Source organism: Oncorhynchus kisutch, linkage group LG4 (genome assembly GCF_002021735.2).
Source record: "Oncorhynchus kisutch isolate 150728-3 linkage group LG4, Okis_V2, whole genome shotgun sequence".
Classification (NCBI taxonomy): domain Eukaryota; kingdom Metazoa; phylum Chordata; class Actinopteri; order Salmoniformes; family Salmonidae; genus Oncorhynchus; species Oncorhynchus kisutch.
The window spans coordinates 82,457,523-82,474,387 of record NC_034177.2 but is presented as its reverse complement, the minus strand read 5'-3'; the positions used below and the strand labels follow the sequence as shown (position 1 = coordinate 82,474,387).

At 43.4% G+C, this 16,865-nt stretch overlaps 1 protein-coding gene across 1 annotated transcript in view; it reads left to right on the top strand.

Moving 5' to 3' along the window:
• Positions 1-16,865, top strand: part of LOC109879048 (semaphorin-4G) — a 43,604-nt gene that overhangs the window by 1,108 nt on the left and 25,631 nt on the right. The window contains exon 2 of the mRNA XM_031821902.1: positions 662-1,165. Within this exon, the coding sequence (XP_031677762.1) occupies positions 1,036-1,165 (130 nt within the window). The 5' untranslated portion in view covers positions 662-1,035. The remainder of the gene's footprint in view (positions 1-661; positions 1,166-16,865) is intronic.

Below are 16,865 nucleotides of genomic sequence, written 5' to 3'. Positions count from 1 at the left end.
GTTGTGATGTCTCAGTAATGATTAATGTGGTTGTGATGTTACCATAATGATTAATGTGGTTGTGATGTTACCGTAATGATTAATGTGGTTGTGATGTTACCGTAATGATTAATGTGGTTGTGATGTCTCAGTAATGATTAATGTGGTTGTGATGTCTCAGTAATGATTAATGTGGTTGTGATGTTACAGTAATGATTAATGTGGTTGTGATGTTACCGTAATGATTAATGTGGTTGTGATGTTACCGTAATGATTAATGTGGTTGTGATGTTACCGTAATGATTAATGTGGTTGTGATATCTCAGTAATGATTAATGTGGTTGTGATGTCTCAGTAATGATTAATGTGGTTGTGATGTCTCAGTAATGATTAATGTGGTTGTGATGTCTCAGTAATGATTCATGTGGTTGTGATGTCTCAGTAATGATTAATGTGGTTGTGATGTCTCAGTAATGATTAATGTGGTTGTGATGTCTCAGTAATGATTAATGTGCTTGTGATGTCTCAGTAATGATTAATGTGGTTATGATGTTAATGATTGCTGAATGCATAAATGTACACTACTGAAGAGTTTGGAGTTTGACAACAGTTCCTGGCAGGAATACGTAGATTAGACATGTGTAGATGACACTGGATAAAGTCTGACATGTTTTCTCTCTAGATGGAACCTGCAGCAAGTAGATGAACCAGCCGGTTCAGCCTTCAGACCAGAGGGAGAGAGAATCCAGTGCTTGTTGGCATCGGTGTGCTGTATATGTGTATATGTGTGTGTGTCTGCCGAGAGAAGAGAGGACAGCCATTCCAGTGTGTGTGTGTGTCGAAGTGACAGTGTTTCTTTGCTTGAGCGGGAGAGTGAGTGTGCGAGTTTCTTGCTCTGAATAGTAGGAGAACGGCAGCTCACTAGTGTGTGTTCATGTGAATGGATGCATGAGCGTGCGAAGGAGAGTGTGTTTTTCCACAGTGTGTGTGTGTGTGTCCTCCTCTCTGAGGAGTAGTCGGAGGGCAACTCTCTCCCCCTGGCGGGTGTGTGTGTAGATGGCAGTGTGTGTGTGTTCTGCCCTGTCCTCCCTTCTCCTGCTCCTGAGCTGTGGTGTAGCGGGAGGATACCCCTTCAGAGCCCCCATAGACCTGGATGTCACCCCCAGGATCACTGTGACTACCAGCGGTAAGCACACACACACACACGCACACGCACACGCACACACACGCACGCACACACACACGCACACACACACGCACACACACACGCACACACACACGCACACACACACACAATAGATATGTAGAGGGTGTCATGACGTTGGCCTGTTGGGGGAGGTTTATGACCCCCATAAATACCTTTCCCCTTTTCTCTCTCTCTACTTTATAGAGTTCACTCTTGTAAAGCCTTTGTAACATAGAGAGTCTGGGAACATCGAAAGGTGGGAAACGGAACCATATTTCGGTAATCCAACCAGTTGAAAATATGCGTTGGCACTTAATGAATATGATCTCAGATCAGTTGCTGTCTGAGACATTACCACTAATGACAGGATGACATAAACTGTATCTTGGAAAGTTGACACATTCTTGTTATCAGATTCACATGGAATTGTTGTGCAATTTAAATGTTTAAATATGAAACTATTTGTGAAAAGATGAAATGTAATTTTTGCTTCTTAAATGAGAGAAAGGTTTGTCATAGAGAAACTCTGCTCACTCAGAGGCCCCGCCCAAGTGAACAGACATTGGTTGTAAACTCTGCTCACTCAGAGGCCCCGCCCATGTGAACAGACATTGGTTGTAAACTCTGCTCACTCAGAGGCCCCGCCCAAGTGAATAGACATTGGTTGTAAACTCTGCTCACTCAGAGGCCCCGCCCATGACAACAGACTTTGGTTGTAAACTATGAAACACGCCCTTCTTTCACCACTATATAAACCAGTTGACGAAAATTCAACGTTCTGTTCCAAGGACGTGAGGACGACGGTCCTACGTTAAAAGGGCTCAGATAATAACCTAACGAAATTAGCATCGTGTTCAATGTGAAGGTGACGATCGACACGCAGAAAGGATGAATTTCGACTATACCAGCCAGAATATAGCACAAGATTAAAAGTATGGAAACTTGATATGAACTTTGAACTCTTATTCACTCCAGAAGTGATACCTCCTAGCCGTTGAGTTAGCAGCAGCCGCTGTAAATTTGAGCGAGGAAAGGACGGACGACGTATCCCGTCTAAGACACACAACAATACTAAAACGTCTCCAGTTTACCACCAGAGACGTTTTCCTTTATGACATCATTTGTAATCAATGTATCTCCCATTCTGTGTAGATGTAATTCTGTGTGATTATTTAGGTATTTAGTAAATAAATAATTAAACCCAATTTTGTATTGCTGATTCAACTTGTTAGCCAGGTTTCGTGAAGATAACCAAGAATTTACAACTTTCAGATGAGACTGAATAAAGTGACGATTAAATATTGACTGCTACTGATGTAAAAGACTACTAGGTCTTTAAGAGTTTATTCGGAAGATAACAGCTCTATAAACATTCTTTCATGGTGCCTCAACTTTCTAGTTAATTACATTTACATGATTAGCTTAATCAGGTAATATTAATTACAGAGAAATGGTTTTATAAAATAGCATGTCATATCACTTAAGCCGGCATAGCCAAAGACACGACAAGGCCAGGAGAAAATTATTGCTTTGGTAACCCTCTCCTCCCCATCCCTCTCCCTATTTCTCTCTCTCTCTCTTTCTGTCTCTCTTACTCGATAATCTGCTGTGCAAACGACTAACTCTGGGAGGCCGTAATGTTTGAGCTTAAAACAGAGCAAGAGAGAGGGAGACAGAGAAAAAAGGACAGCTGTACTCTCACACCTGTGTGTGTGTGTGTGTGTGTGTGTGTGTGTGTGTGTGTGTGTGTGTGTGTGTGTGTGTGTGTGTGTGTGTGTGTCTCTCTCTCTCTCGCTCTCTCTTTGGAATGTCCCAGAGTGAATACAAATCTGCCTGTGGTTTTATGCAATCACATCTGGAAGAGTCTATTTGGCCAATGGTTATCCTCTTCTCCTCCCTTCTCTCCTCCCCTCTTCTCTCCTCTTCTCCTCCCTTTTCTCCTCCCCCCTTCTCTCCTCCCCTCTTCTCTCCTCTTCTCCTCTTCTCCCCCCTTCTCTCCTCTTCTCCTCCCTTCTCTCCTCCCCCTTCTCTCCTCTTCTCCTCCCTTCTCTCCTCCTTTCCTCCCTTCTCTCCTCCCCCCTTCTCTCCTCTTCTCCTCCCTTCTCTCCTCCCCCTTCTCTCCTCTTCTCCTCCTCTCCTCCCTTCTCTCCTCCCCCGTTCTCTCCTCTTCTCCTCCCTTCTCTCCTCTTCTCCTCCTCTTCTCTTATTTCATTCATTCTAAATCGACAATTTATCTCTCCTCCTTCTTTCTTGTCCACCTACACACTATTCTACCACCCATGTCCTTTCCCATGTCCTTTCCCATGTCCTTTCACATGTCCTTTCCAATGTCCTTTCTCGTCCTTTCTCATCTCCTTTCCCATGTCCTTTCTCGTCCTTTCTCATCTCCTTTCTCATCCTTTCCCATGTCCTTTCCCATGTCCTTTCTCATGTCCTTTCCCATTTCCTTTCCCATGTCCTTTCCCATCTCCTTTCCCATGTCCTTTCTCATGTCCTTTCCCATGTCCTTTCTCATGTCCTTTCCCATGTCCTTTCCCATGTCTTTTCCCATGTCCTTTCCCATGTCCTTTCCCATGTCCTTTCTCGTCCTTTCCCATGTCCTTTCTCATGTCCTTTCCCATCTCCTTTCTCATGTCCTTTCTCATGTCCTTTCTCATGTCCTTTCCCATGTCCTTTCTCATGTCCTTTCCCATGTCCTTTCCCATCTCCTTTCTCATCCTTTCCCATGTCCTTTCTCATGTCCTTTCTCATGTCCTTTCCCATGTCCTTTCTCATGTCCTTTCCCATGTCCTTTCCCATGTCCTTTCTCATCTCCTTTCTCGTACTTTCCCATGTCCTTTCTCATCTCCTTTCTCGTACTTTTCCATGTCCTTTCCCATGTCCTTTCCCATGTCCTTTCCCATGTCCTTTCCCATGTCCTTTCCCATGTCCTTTCTCATGTCCTTTCCCATGTCCTTTCCCATGTCCTTTCTCATGTCCTTTCCCATGTCCTTTCTCATGTCCTTTCCCATGTCCTTTCCCATGTCCTTTCCCATGTCCTTTCCCATGTCCTTTCCCATGTCCTTTCCCATGTCCTTTCCCATGTCCTTTCCCATGTCCTTTCTCGTCCTTTCCATGTCCTTTCCCATGTCCTTTCCCATGTCTTTTCCCATGTCTTTTCCCATGTCCTTTCCCATGTCCTTTCCCATGTCCTTTCTCGTCCTTTCCCATGTCCTTTCTCATGTCCTTTCCCATCTCCTTTCTCATGTCCTTTCCCATCTCCTTTCTCATGTCCTTTCTCATGTCCTTTCTCATGTCCTTTCTCATGTCCTTTCTCATGTCCTTTCCCATGTCCTTTCCCATCTCCTTTCTCATCCTTTCCCATGTCCTTTCCCATGTCCTTTCCCATGTCCTTTCCCATGTCCTTTCTCATCTCCTTTCTCGTACTTTCCCATGTCCTTTCTCATGTTCTTTCCCATGTTCTTTCCCATGTCCTTTCTCATGTCCTTTCCCATGTCCTTTCCCATGTCCTTTCTCATGTTCTTTCCCATGTCCTTTCCCATGTCCTTTCTCATTCCTCTCCTTTTCCTCCATGACTTGCTTGCCGCACCAATCCCTCCTCCCTATTACACTTGGCTCCCTCTCTCTTTCTTCCTTCAAGTCTTTATTCTCTCCTCCTTCTCTTTCTTAAGTCTGTATTTTTGTCCTGCCATCACTGTGGCTTTTATCTGCACACTTTGACTAACCTCTTTCATCTAAACGTTACCATGGCAACACTCCAAGCCCACCACGGGGTGGTTAAAATACACACCTAACCTGAAAGGTAGACACAGCGAAATTATGTTGCCACGAGCAGCACCGCAGATATTGAGATGAGCGAGATGCAAGACTTTGCTCTCACACAGTCACACACAGTATCTGCGCATGTGCACGGGTTCCCTTCACTTTGTTCACAGCGTGGAAGCCAGGGCACCAAAACGGGGGAGAAGTTGAACCTCGCGCTTCAACCCTCTTAGTTGTAGCGGAAATTGACCCACTATGCTGTTTACTTTCTGGATCTACATCATAGCCTATCGCTGAGTCTGATTGATGCTTTGGGAGGTGGTGACTTCCACTGTAAACATTACACAGTTTGAAAGACCCCGTGTGGCTCAGTTGGTAGAACATGGTGCTTGCAACGCCAGCGTTGTGGGTTCAGTTGGTAGAACATGGTGCTTGCAACGCCAGGGTTGTGGGTTCAGTTGGTAGAACATGGTGCTTGCAACGCCAGCGTTGTGGGCTCAGTTGGTAGAACATGGTGCTTGCAACGCCAGGGTTGTGGGCTCAGTTGGTAGAACATGGTGCTTGCAACGCCAGCGTTGTGGGCTCAGTTGGTAGAACATGGTGCTTGCAACGCCAGGGTTGTGGCTCAGTTGGTAGAACATGGTGCTTGCAACGCCAGCGTTGTGGGTTCAGTTGGTAGAACATGGTGCTTGCAACGCCAGCGTTGTGGGTTCAGTTGGTAGAACATGGTGCTTGCAACGCCAGGGTTGTGGGCTCAGTTGGTAGAACATGGTGCTTGCAACGCCAGCGTTGTGGGCTCAGTTGGTAGAACATGGTGCTTGCAACGCCAGGGTTGTGGCTCAGTTGGTAGAACATGGTGCTTGCAACGCCAGCGTTGTGGGTTCAGTTGGTAGAACATGGTGCTTGCAACGCCAGCGTTGTGGGTTCAGTTGGTAGAACATGGTGCTTGCAACGCCAGGGTTGTGGGTTCAACCCCCACGGGTGGCCAGTAAGAAAATACACGCCCTCACTACTGATAAATGAATAAAATGTGACATGAAAGATCAACAGAAAGAAAGGTTAAGAGTGGAGTGGGGCAAGTAGACATTAATGTGTGTGAAGTTTTAGTTACATTCCTGGATCTCCAAAATGAAGACGTTGTACTGTGACACAGTCGGTATGGGAAAGAAGCCTTGTGTGTTGACCTTGTACATAGGTGGTAAAGAGACTAGCGGTGAGAAGATTGGCGGATGACAATTCTATGCTTAATATGTATCAACATAAAACATGTTTGAGTGCATATACAGTTCAAGTTGGAAGTTAACATACACTTAGGTTGGAATCATTAAAACTCTTTTTAATTACTTTTGTCGAGTCGGTTAGGACATCTACTTTGTGCTTGACACAAGGAATTTTTCCAACAATTGTTTACAGACAGATAATTTCACTTAAAATTCACTGTATCACAATTCCAGTCCGTCAGAAGTTTACATACACTAAGTTGACTGTGCCATTAAACAGCTTAGAAAATTCCAGAAAATTATGTAATGCTTTTAGAAGCTTCTGGTAGGCTAATTGACATCATTTAAGTCAATAGGAGGTATACCTGTGGATGTATTTCAAAGCCTACCTCAAACTCAGTGACTGTTTGCTTGAAATCATGGGAAAATCAAAAGAAATCAGCCAATACCTCATAAAACAATTGTAGACCTCCACAAGTCTGGTTCATCCTTGGGAGCAATTTCCAAATGCCTGAAGGTACCACGTTCATCTGTACAAACAATATAAACACCATGGGACCATGCAGCCATCATACCGCTCAGGAAGGAGACGCGTTCTGTCTCCTAGAGATGAACGTACTTTGGTGCGAAAGATGCAAATCAATCCCAGAACAACAGCAAAGGACCTTGTGAAGATGCTGGAGGAAACAGGTGCAAAAGCATCTATATCCAGAGTAAAACGAGTCCTATATCGACATAACCTAAAAGGCCGCTCAGCAAGGAAGAAGCCACTGCTCCAAAACCGCCATAAAAAAGCCAGACTATGGTTTGCAATTGCAAATTGCAATGGGGACAAAGATCGTACTTTTCGGAGAAATGTCCTCTGGTCTGATGAAACAAAAATATAACTGTTTGGCCGCAATGACCATCGTTATGTTTGGAGGAAAAAGGGGGAGGCTTGCAAGCCGAAGAACACCATCCTAACCATGAAGCACAGGGGTGGCAGCATCATGTTGTGGAGATGCTTTGCTGCAGGAGGGACTGGTGCACAAAATAGATGAGGGACTGGTTCACAAAATAGATGGCATCATGAGGGGGGAAATTATGTGGGTATATTGAAGCAACATCTCAAGACATCAGTTAAAGCTTGGACACAAATGGCTCTTCCAAATGGACAAAGACCCCAAGCATACTTCCTAAGTTGTGGCAAAATGGCTTAAGGCCAACAAAGTCAAGCTATTGGAGTGGCCATCACAAAACCCTGACCTCAATCCTATCAGAAATTTGTGGGCAGAACTGAAAAAGCGTGGGCGAGCAAGGAAGCCTACAAACCTGACTCTGTTACACCAGCTCTCTCAGGAGGAATGGGCCAAAATTCATCCAACTTATTGTGGGAAGCTTGTGGAAGGCTACCCGAAACATTTGACCCAAGTTAAACAATTTAAAGGCAATGCAACCAAATACTAATTGAGTGTATGTAAACTTCTGACCCACTGGGAATGTGATGAAAGATATAAAAGCTGAAATAAATCATTATCTCTACTATTATTCTGACATTTCACATTCTTAAAATAAAGTAGTGATCCTAACTGACCTAAGACAGGGCATTTTTACTCGGATTAAATGTCAGGAATTGTGAAAAACTGAGTTTAAATGTATTTGGCTAAGGTGCATGTAAACTTCTGACTTCAACTGTTTCTGAAAACTGTGTTCTGAATTTCTGACCTGATCAGCTGAGGCCCCTTCAAAATATTTACTCAGTAAATAAAGTACACAGGATCTCTCCCTCTCTCATAAACACAAACACACTGTAATTAAAGGTGACAAACAGAATCGATCATTAATGAGTTGAATAGCAGAGACGGTATGTGAGAATCCAGTATGTTTATTCCCAGTCAAGTTTAGCCGTAGCTGGTCAAACTAAGGTCCATGAATAACTCTCACCATGTACTGTCAGACTTTCAGGTCAACCCTGATGGGATTAAACCCCAGCCTGAGGCGGTGTTGAACTCTGACCGTTAGTATCCCCTGACCCCCCAGTGACCTCTGGATCCTCTCTCTCCCTCTACCACGCTTGGATTGTGGTTGTGAGGGAGGAAGGAAGGAAGGGTGATGTTGTCGTTCCTCTTAGGTGTGTGTGCGTTCATGTGTTCGCCTATTTGTGTGTTGGGTGTGTCGTAGTGAGATACAATGCTGGGATTACAGGCATTGTCTCTGCAACACACTCATTGTCTCTGCAACACACTCATTGTCTCTGCAACACACTCATTGTCGCTGCAACACACTCATTGTCTCTGCTCCCAATGACAGGCACATTGTGTATACTGTGTGTGGGTGTGTGAGTGTGGGTTGTGCGTGGATGCACATGCATCAGTGTGTGTGAATGGCCTTGTCTTTCACAGTTATGCTTGCAGAGGACATCTCACATGATTCCAGGGGAGAGAATAGAATATGCTGGTTATACAATCACCCAGAAGGAATGTAACATGGCCGCTGTCCTTTGTGTCTGATTACAGTTTTTCTCAGTCGCTTTGGTGCATTTTTCACATCATCCCTAACATGTGCAAAATAATAAGTGCATTTCTCAGAACAATTTGTACAAACTGCAATATACAATAGATATGTTTCTAAAGCTAGTCAGTCACTAAAAATCCATAGTACATCTCTCAAAAGTAAATATTCATGCCAATGATCATGTCAGTGTCATCAGAATGAGTCAATGAGTCATTGTTCAGGTCGTCAAAATGTTTAGGCATGTTGTCAATGTAACTGTGTACTTTGACAGTATTACTTGACGTAAACTTAGGCTACAGTTTGGATGACAGTTACTGTATTGAAAATGCACAAGGCTGCACTTCTATGGCATATATCAATTTCAACAGTACTATTTACATATTACTGTATGTGGGTTATTGATTGAAAGAGACTGGACAACCCAAGGGGCACAAAGGAGAAAAAAAACTAAATTAGAAAGAAACACAGGAAACCACCCCTAAGGCACAACTTTGCCCGCAGCACTGTTGTGCTGTCTCTACACATCCAGACGTTCCTGTCTGTCGGCCCACATATTCTCATCCACATCACACCGGATATTTTCTCTTCCAATGCAACATGGAAAGAATATTTTGGAATGCCTTATCCATCCTCTGCAGGCGTCTACTGTGATGTCCTCACATGCTGCATCCATTGCAGCCAGCAGGGTCATCTGTGTGTGTGGCTGACGATCGTACACCTTCCACCTTCATGCTGAAAAGAACTCCTCAATTGGGTTAAGGAATGGTGAATAAGGTGGGAGGAGTTATATGAATTCTATTCATCCTCGGGTGGGTCACAAACCATGCCTTATGATGTTTGATCGATGGAAACTCACATTATCACAAATGACCACATACTTTGGCAAATCCTCTCTAAACAGACCCCTCTCGTCATCAGGGATGAGAGCCCTGTAGAGAGTCTCTAAAAAGTTGAGTAGATGCTGGGTGTTGTATGGCCCTATAAGGGGGATATGAGTTAGGGCACCATGCTCCGAAATAGCAGCACACATGGTGATATTTCCTCCCCGTTGGACTGGCAAATCCACAGTAGCTCTGTGACCGATGATATTCCGACCCCGCCTTCTGCATTTGGTCAGGTTGAAGCCAGCCTCATCCACGTATACAAAGTTGTGAGAGGGTTCACTTGATTCCAACTCCATTATACGCTATATCCCAGAACACACAGTTGAATTTGTTTTGGTAAGGAAGAGTGACATAAAATGTACATATATTAGATGATCCTTCCACAGCAATGGAAATGTGTGCAGTTTATGCTTACTGTACTATGTATCACTATAAAATGTTTCTGTAAAGTAGTTACATAGATATATGTTTTACCTGTACATACTGGTATCGTAGCTCCTTAACTCTGTCCTCATTCCTTTGGAATGGTACACGGTACAGCTGTTTCATACTCATCTGGTTTCTATGCAGCACCCTGTCGATGGTTGAGATGCTAACCGTATGGATGTTTTCAAAGACATCGTTGTCTTCTATAATGGTCCTTTTGTATTTCAAATAGCCTCCTCCTGTTGAGGTGTGAAAAGGCGTCCTCTGCCACTGGTTTGAGGTACTCTTGCAGTCCTATGTGGGGAAAAATGCAGTGATGCATCGCATACTTTCACATAGACAAAAACTATGCGAACACACATTTTACTGTAAAACATACAGGTGGGTGCATGTAAGGTGCAGTATGTATCTGTATAGAGTATATTTCTGTATGCTGTGAAATACAAGAGGACTACTGTAATATGAAGCATTGTAGGAAGTATACAGTATACTGCTTATATACAGTAACAGTGCACTGTACATTGGTGGACATACCTGTTCTCTCTTCAAAACGTTTTAACTATTGAGAACACGGTTGATCTCCCAATATTCGGCTGCACACTTCGACCCGCCTCAGCCATTGTAAGGCCATGATTGACAACATGGTCTACAATAGTGGCCCTTATGTCATCAGATATGCGCCTATGTCCTCTTCTGCCTCTTCCTCTGTTTTGCCTTCCACCACGCATCCTTGCTCCTCTTCTTCCTCCTCTTGGCTGTTGACCCTGTTCGTTTCCTGGTCCATCCATTATTGGAAAATTGCAACTCTGTGTTGTGGTCTGTATATATATGCTTGCCGATTGATTCTTCATGAGATGCACATTTGAGCAATTTAGACAACTGGTTGATTGTTGGTTGAACTAACACTTTACATTCCTTCATGAGTGAGGGTCAATTTCACCTGCACGATTCATCAATTCACGTGTTTGTACAAAAGGTCTAATAGAAATGTGTGTAAAACTATGCTTGACAGTTTATGACAAATAGTTCAACAATTTTGCATATAATGGCTTATGCAAGGAACCAATGCCTAGATGTTTTGACTATTCAACAGAGAACCATCCACTATATTTTACTATATTTTGATCAACATGACATGAGCAATTGATAATGTGGAAAAAAGCTGACACTTGTACATTATCAATTGCAATTTGTTCAAAGGAATAGGAAATTGCTTCAATGATGTGCACAAGTGACTAGATGATTTGGAATTTGTACAAGTAGTATCAAGAATTGCACTTTTGATCTAAGAAATGCACCAAAGCGACTGAGAAAAACTGTAATCCCAATGGGAAGTCAAAAACATGAAGAAAGATGGGATTTCAAACCTAGTATAAGAAATGAAACACAAATGTACCAGTTAGGCTGGACATTCACATGAGCAACACAAACACAGTTAGGCTGGACATTCACATGAGCAACACAAACACAGATAGGCTGGACATTCACATGAGCAACACAAACACAGTTAGGCTGGACATTCACATGAGCAACACAAACACAGTAAGGCTGGACATTCACATGAGCAACACAAACACAGTTAGGCTGGACATTCACATGAGCAACACAAACACAGTTAGGCTGGACATTCACATGAGCAACACAAACACAGTTAGGCTGGACATTCACATGAGGCTGGACATTCACATGAGCAACACAAACACAGTTAGGCTGGACATTCACATGAGCAATACAAACACAGTTAGGCTGGACATTCACATGAGCAACACAAACACAGATAGGCTGGACATTCACATAAGCAACACAAACACAGATAGGTTGGACATTCACATGAGCAACACAAACACAGTTAGGCTGGACATTCACATGAGCAACACAAACACAGTTAGGCTGGACATTCACATGAGCAACACAAACACAGATAGGCTGGACATTCACATGAGCAACACAAACACAGTTAGGCTGGACATTCACATGAGCAACACACACACAGTTAGGCTGGACATTCACATTAGCAACACAAACACAGTTAGGCTGGACATTCACATGAGCAACACAAACACAGTAAGGCTGGACATTCACATGAGCAATACAAACACAGTTAGGCTGGACATACACATGAGCAACACACGGCCTAACTTCACCCATTCTCTACCAAGTTATCCAGCAACCTAGTTGAATACATATAAAGCATGTAAGGGTGGTTTCCCAGACAGACTTGTCCCTTGGAGGTGCTTCTTAGTCCAGGGAGATCGGCCCATAGAGAAGCACCTGTTTTCCAGGGAAATCAGCCCATAGAGAAGCAATTGTCAGTCCAGGGAAATCAGCCCATAGAGAAGCACTTGTTAGTCCAGGGATATCAGCCCATAGAGAAGCACTTGTTAGTCCAGGGATATCAGCCCATAGAGAAGCACTTGTTAGTCCAGTAAAATCAGCCCATAGAGAAGCACTTGTCAGTCCAGGGAAATCAGCCCATAAAGAAAGGAGCTACACAGTACACTCATTGTAAAATATTTTTTATAAAAAAGGTGCTATAATGCTAAAAGGGTTCTTTGGTTGTCCCCATAGGAGAACCCTTTGAAGAGCCCTTTTTTGTTCCAGGAATAACCCTTTCCACAGAGGATCCTACAAGGAACCAAAAAGGGTTCTCCTACGGAGACAACTGAAGAGCCCTTTGGAACTCTTTTTAATTATTTGTGAAATGTGTGACCACTCAGCCATGGCCTTAGATAAGCGTCTTCTTAATAACAGCTAAGATGCTACTAGCTACTAGTACCTTCACAGAGCTCAGATAAGTATATTCTTAATTAAGGATGACTCCCACAATGTACCAATATTCTAACATACACGTCTGTACTTAGACGTCAGTTTGGCATAAAGGAGAGGGCACTGTCTTATCCACTGGCTGCCCTAGCGTAAACATCCCCCGGACACAAACTAGTAGCTAGCTAGATGGAGATCACTGAGGTTATTTTTAATGAGTCCATTTCACAAGTGACTAGTTTGCTTCAACTGCCTTCACTAAAACCACTGCAAAGGTCTTGCCTGCAAACTTTGGTTTAGAATCATGACCTTCTGGCATGTCTGCCTACAGGTTATGGTAAGAGTTTTTCATGAGCACAATTCCTGCCTGCATTTTCATCTCCACATAGCCACACTGGTGATTTGTCTGTCTGAAGAGGACCCTCACTGATTTTTTTCTCCCCTTTTCAAAGTTACCAAGATAGTCCATCATGATTCCCAGACCCTAGTCACTGCTGTAGCCTACACCCTCAGAAAAAAGTGCTATCTAGAACCTAAAAGGGTTCTTCGGCTGTCCCCATAGGAGACCCCTTCGAATAGCCCCTATTAGTTCCAGGTAGAACCCTTTGGGTTTCATGTAGAACCCTTTCCACATAGGATTCTAACTGGAACTGAAAAGAGTTCTACCTGGAACCCAAAAAAATTCTACTGAGGAAACAAAAAGGGTTCCCTAATACAACAATGATGACTTTAATCACAGTTCCGGCCCTAAACATTGTATCAATACAGTAATGTAAATACTCTAGGGATGGTCACAGAGATTGACGGAAAACGTTGACTCCTGTATTAGAGACACAGATAGACTGACATGAGAATGTATTGTAGTATACACTGATCACATCCAGATGAATGTCTGAGGCACCCACATAATCTTCAGTGGAGTTGACTGAGTATTGAGGTTGAATTTGAGGTATAACAGGAAGGATTTTCATCTCATTGTATTATACATAGCCTTGGCGCCGAGATGGCTGCCACACTGGCCAGCTTGAATGGAAATGATTTCTGGCAGCCTGTCCTTTGTTCAATGGGTATTTATCCTCCTACAAATGTCAAAATATTTTTTTCATCTTTCTATCTCTAAAATACTAAAGACATGTACGTAAAGTACATTTTGGGCACATTTCTCAAAGGAAAATGTTATTTACAATAAAAAATGTACAACATATCAACAATTCCCTCTGGGCAAGTTTGGAGAATCTAAGGATCACCGCACATAAATTAAAGAAAATTAGTTGGCAAAAGTCTAACTTTGGGGAAATGGCATTTGAAGACAAGTACACTGAATTTAGACTACCACACACCAAACACCAAACCCTATTTAGACTTGATCACCATCTCTTCAAAGTAAGTTACTGCATACAGCTCTGGAAAACATTAAGACCACTGCAAAAGTATCCGTTTCTCTGGTTTTACTATATATGTATGTGTTTGGGTAAAATTACAATTTCGGTTCTATTCTATAAACTCCTGACAACATTTCTCCCAAATTCCAAATTAAAATGTTGTCATTTAGAGCATTTATTTGCAGAAAATGACAACTGGTCAAAATAACAAAAGTGTTGTGCGAGACACTGTGGCTTGTAGGCCTTTCCAGGTCTTGCACCCACTGGGAAATTTGGTGGAGGATCGGTGATGATCTGGGGGTGCTTCAGTAAGGCAGGAATCAGACAGATTTGTCTTTGTGAAGGACGCATGAATCAAGCCACGAACAAGGTTGTCCTGGAAGATAATGTTCCCCAACTCTGAGGATTGGTTTTTCCAGCAGGACAATGCTCCATGCCACACAGCCAGGTCAATCAAGGTGTGGATGGAGGACCTAGAGGCGAAAGAAACGCACACCTATTTAGGCAAGGTGCTGGCTAGCGGAGTAGAACACCTATTTAGGCAAGGTGCTGGCTAGCGGAGTAGAACACCTATTTAGGCAAGGTGCTGGCTAGCGGAGTAGAACACCTATTTAGGCAAGGTGCTGGCTAGCGGAGTAGAACACCTATTTAGGCAAGGTGCTGGCTAGCAGAGTAGAACACCTATTTAGGCAAGGTGCTGGCTAGCGGAGTAGAACACCTATTTAGGCAAGGTGCTGGCTAGCAGAGTAGAACACCTATTTAGGCAAGGTGCTGGCTAGCAGAGTAGAACACCTATTTACGCAAGGTGCTGGCTAGCGGAGTAGAACACCTATTTAGGCGAGGTGCTGGCTAGCGGAGTAGAACACCTATTTAGGCAAGGTGCTGGCTAGCGGAGTAGAACACCTATTTAGGCGAGGTGCTGGCTAGCGGAGTAGAACACCTATTTAGGCGAGGTGCTGGCTAGCGGAGTAGAACACCTATTTAGGCGAGGTGCTGGCTAGCAGAGTAGAACACCTATTTAGGCGAGGTGCTGGCTAGCAGAGTAGAACACCTATTAAGACGAGGTGCTGGCTAGCAGAGTAGAACACTTAAAATATAAAGGAGAGCCTCACACTCTAGGAGCTCAGATGCAATAATATTTATGTCCAACATTTCGACAGACAAGCTGTCTTCATCAGGGTATAATGACAAACACTGCGAGATGACTCATCTCACCACATCAAGACCCTGTCATGGCCAGCCCAGTCTCCAGACCTGAACCCCATTGAAAACCTCTGGAATGTGATCAAGAGGAAGATGGATGGTCACAAGCCATCAAACACAGATGAGCTGCTTGAATTTTTGCGCCAGGAGTGGCATAAAGTCACCCAACATCAATGTGAAAGACTGGTGGAGAGCATGCCAAGACACATGAAAGCTGTGATTGAAAATCAGGGTTATTCCACCAAAATATTGATTTCTGAACTCTTCCTAAGTTAAAACATTAGTATTGTGATGTTAAAAAATTAATATGAACTTATTTCCTTTGCATTATTCGAGGTCTGACATCACTGCATCTTTTTTGTTATTTTGACCAGTTGCATTTTCGGCAAATAAATGCTCTAAATTACAATATTTTTATTTGGAATTTGGGAGATACGTTGTCAGTAGTTTATAGAATAAAACAGAAATGTTAATTTTACCCAAACACATACCTATAAATAGTCAAACCAGAGAAACGGATAATTTTTCAGTGGTCTCTTCATTTCTTCCAGAGCTGTAAAGTCCAGATTGTTACATTCTCTATGAAACAGGCTTTGAACTTATGGATGTACTCTACCAGTCAAAGATATTAGAACACCTACTCATTTTCGGGTTTTTCTTTATTTTTACTATTTTCTACATTGTAGAATAATAGCGAAGACATCAAAACTAGGAAATAACATGTATGGAATCACGTAGTAACCAAAAAAGTGTTATAACAAATCCAAAAGGCTAATTACATTGCTGTTGCCCTTGGACACTCCTTCTGTCTGTTGTACTGTACCTGTGATGGTTGAGTCATTGTTGCACTCATCTTGTACAGCTGGCTTTCTGCAGTTTAGCTGTACACTAGGTTAGCAATAGAGGCCAGCACTAGGCTGTAAGTACATGTAGTGTAAAGTTCACACACACACTAGTACCCCCCTCTGTGTCTGGTCATTACTATCTCACAGCCTCTCAACTGGAGAACTAATTAGAGCAGATACTAGGCTGCTGAGTCAGGTTCTTACACACACACAGAGAGAGAGAGAGAGAGAGAGAGAGAGAGAGAGAGAGAGAGAGAGTAGCAGTGTCAATGGGGTCAAGGTGTACATGTTAGAGGTCACTTTAATAAATTGTTCTTTCCTCCATCTCTCTCTCTCTCTCTCTCTCTCTCTCTCTCTCTCTCTCACACACACTCTCTCCCTTTCCTCTCCTCTCCCCTTCTCTCTCACACCTTCACACACACTCTCCCTTCCTCTCCTCTCCCCTTCTATCTCCCTTTCCTCTCCTCTTCTCTCTCTCACACTCTCTCACCTTCAATCGCACTCTCTCACACCTTCACACACACACACACTCTCACACCTTCACACACACTCTCTCACACCTTCACACACACACACTCTCTCACACCTTCACACACACACTCTCTCTCCCTCTCTCCCATTCTCTCTCTCGCTCATCTTCTCTCCCTCTCCCATTCTGTCTCTCTCCTTCTCTCTCCCTCTCCTCTCCCCTTCTCTCTCTCTCTCACCCTCCCTCTCTTCTC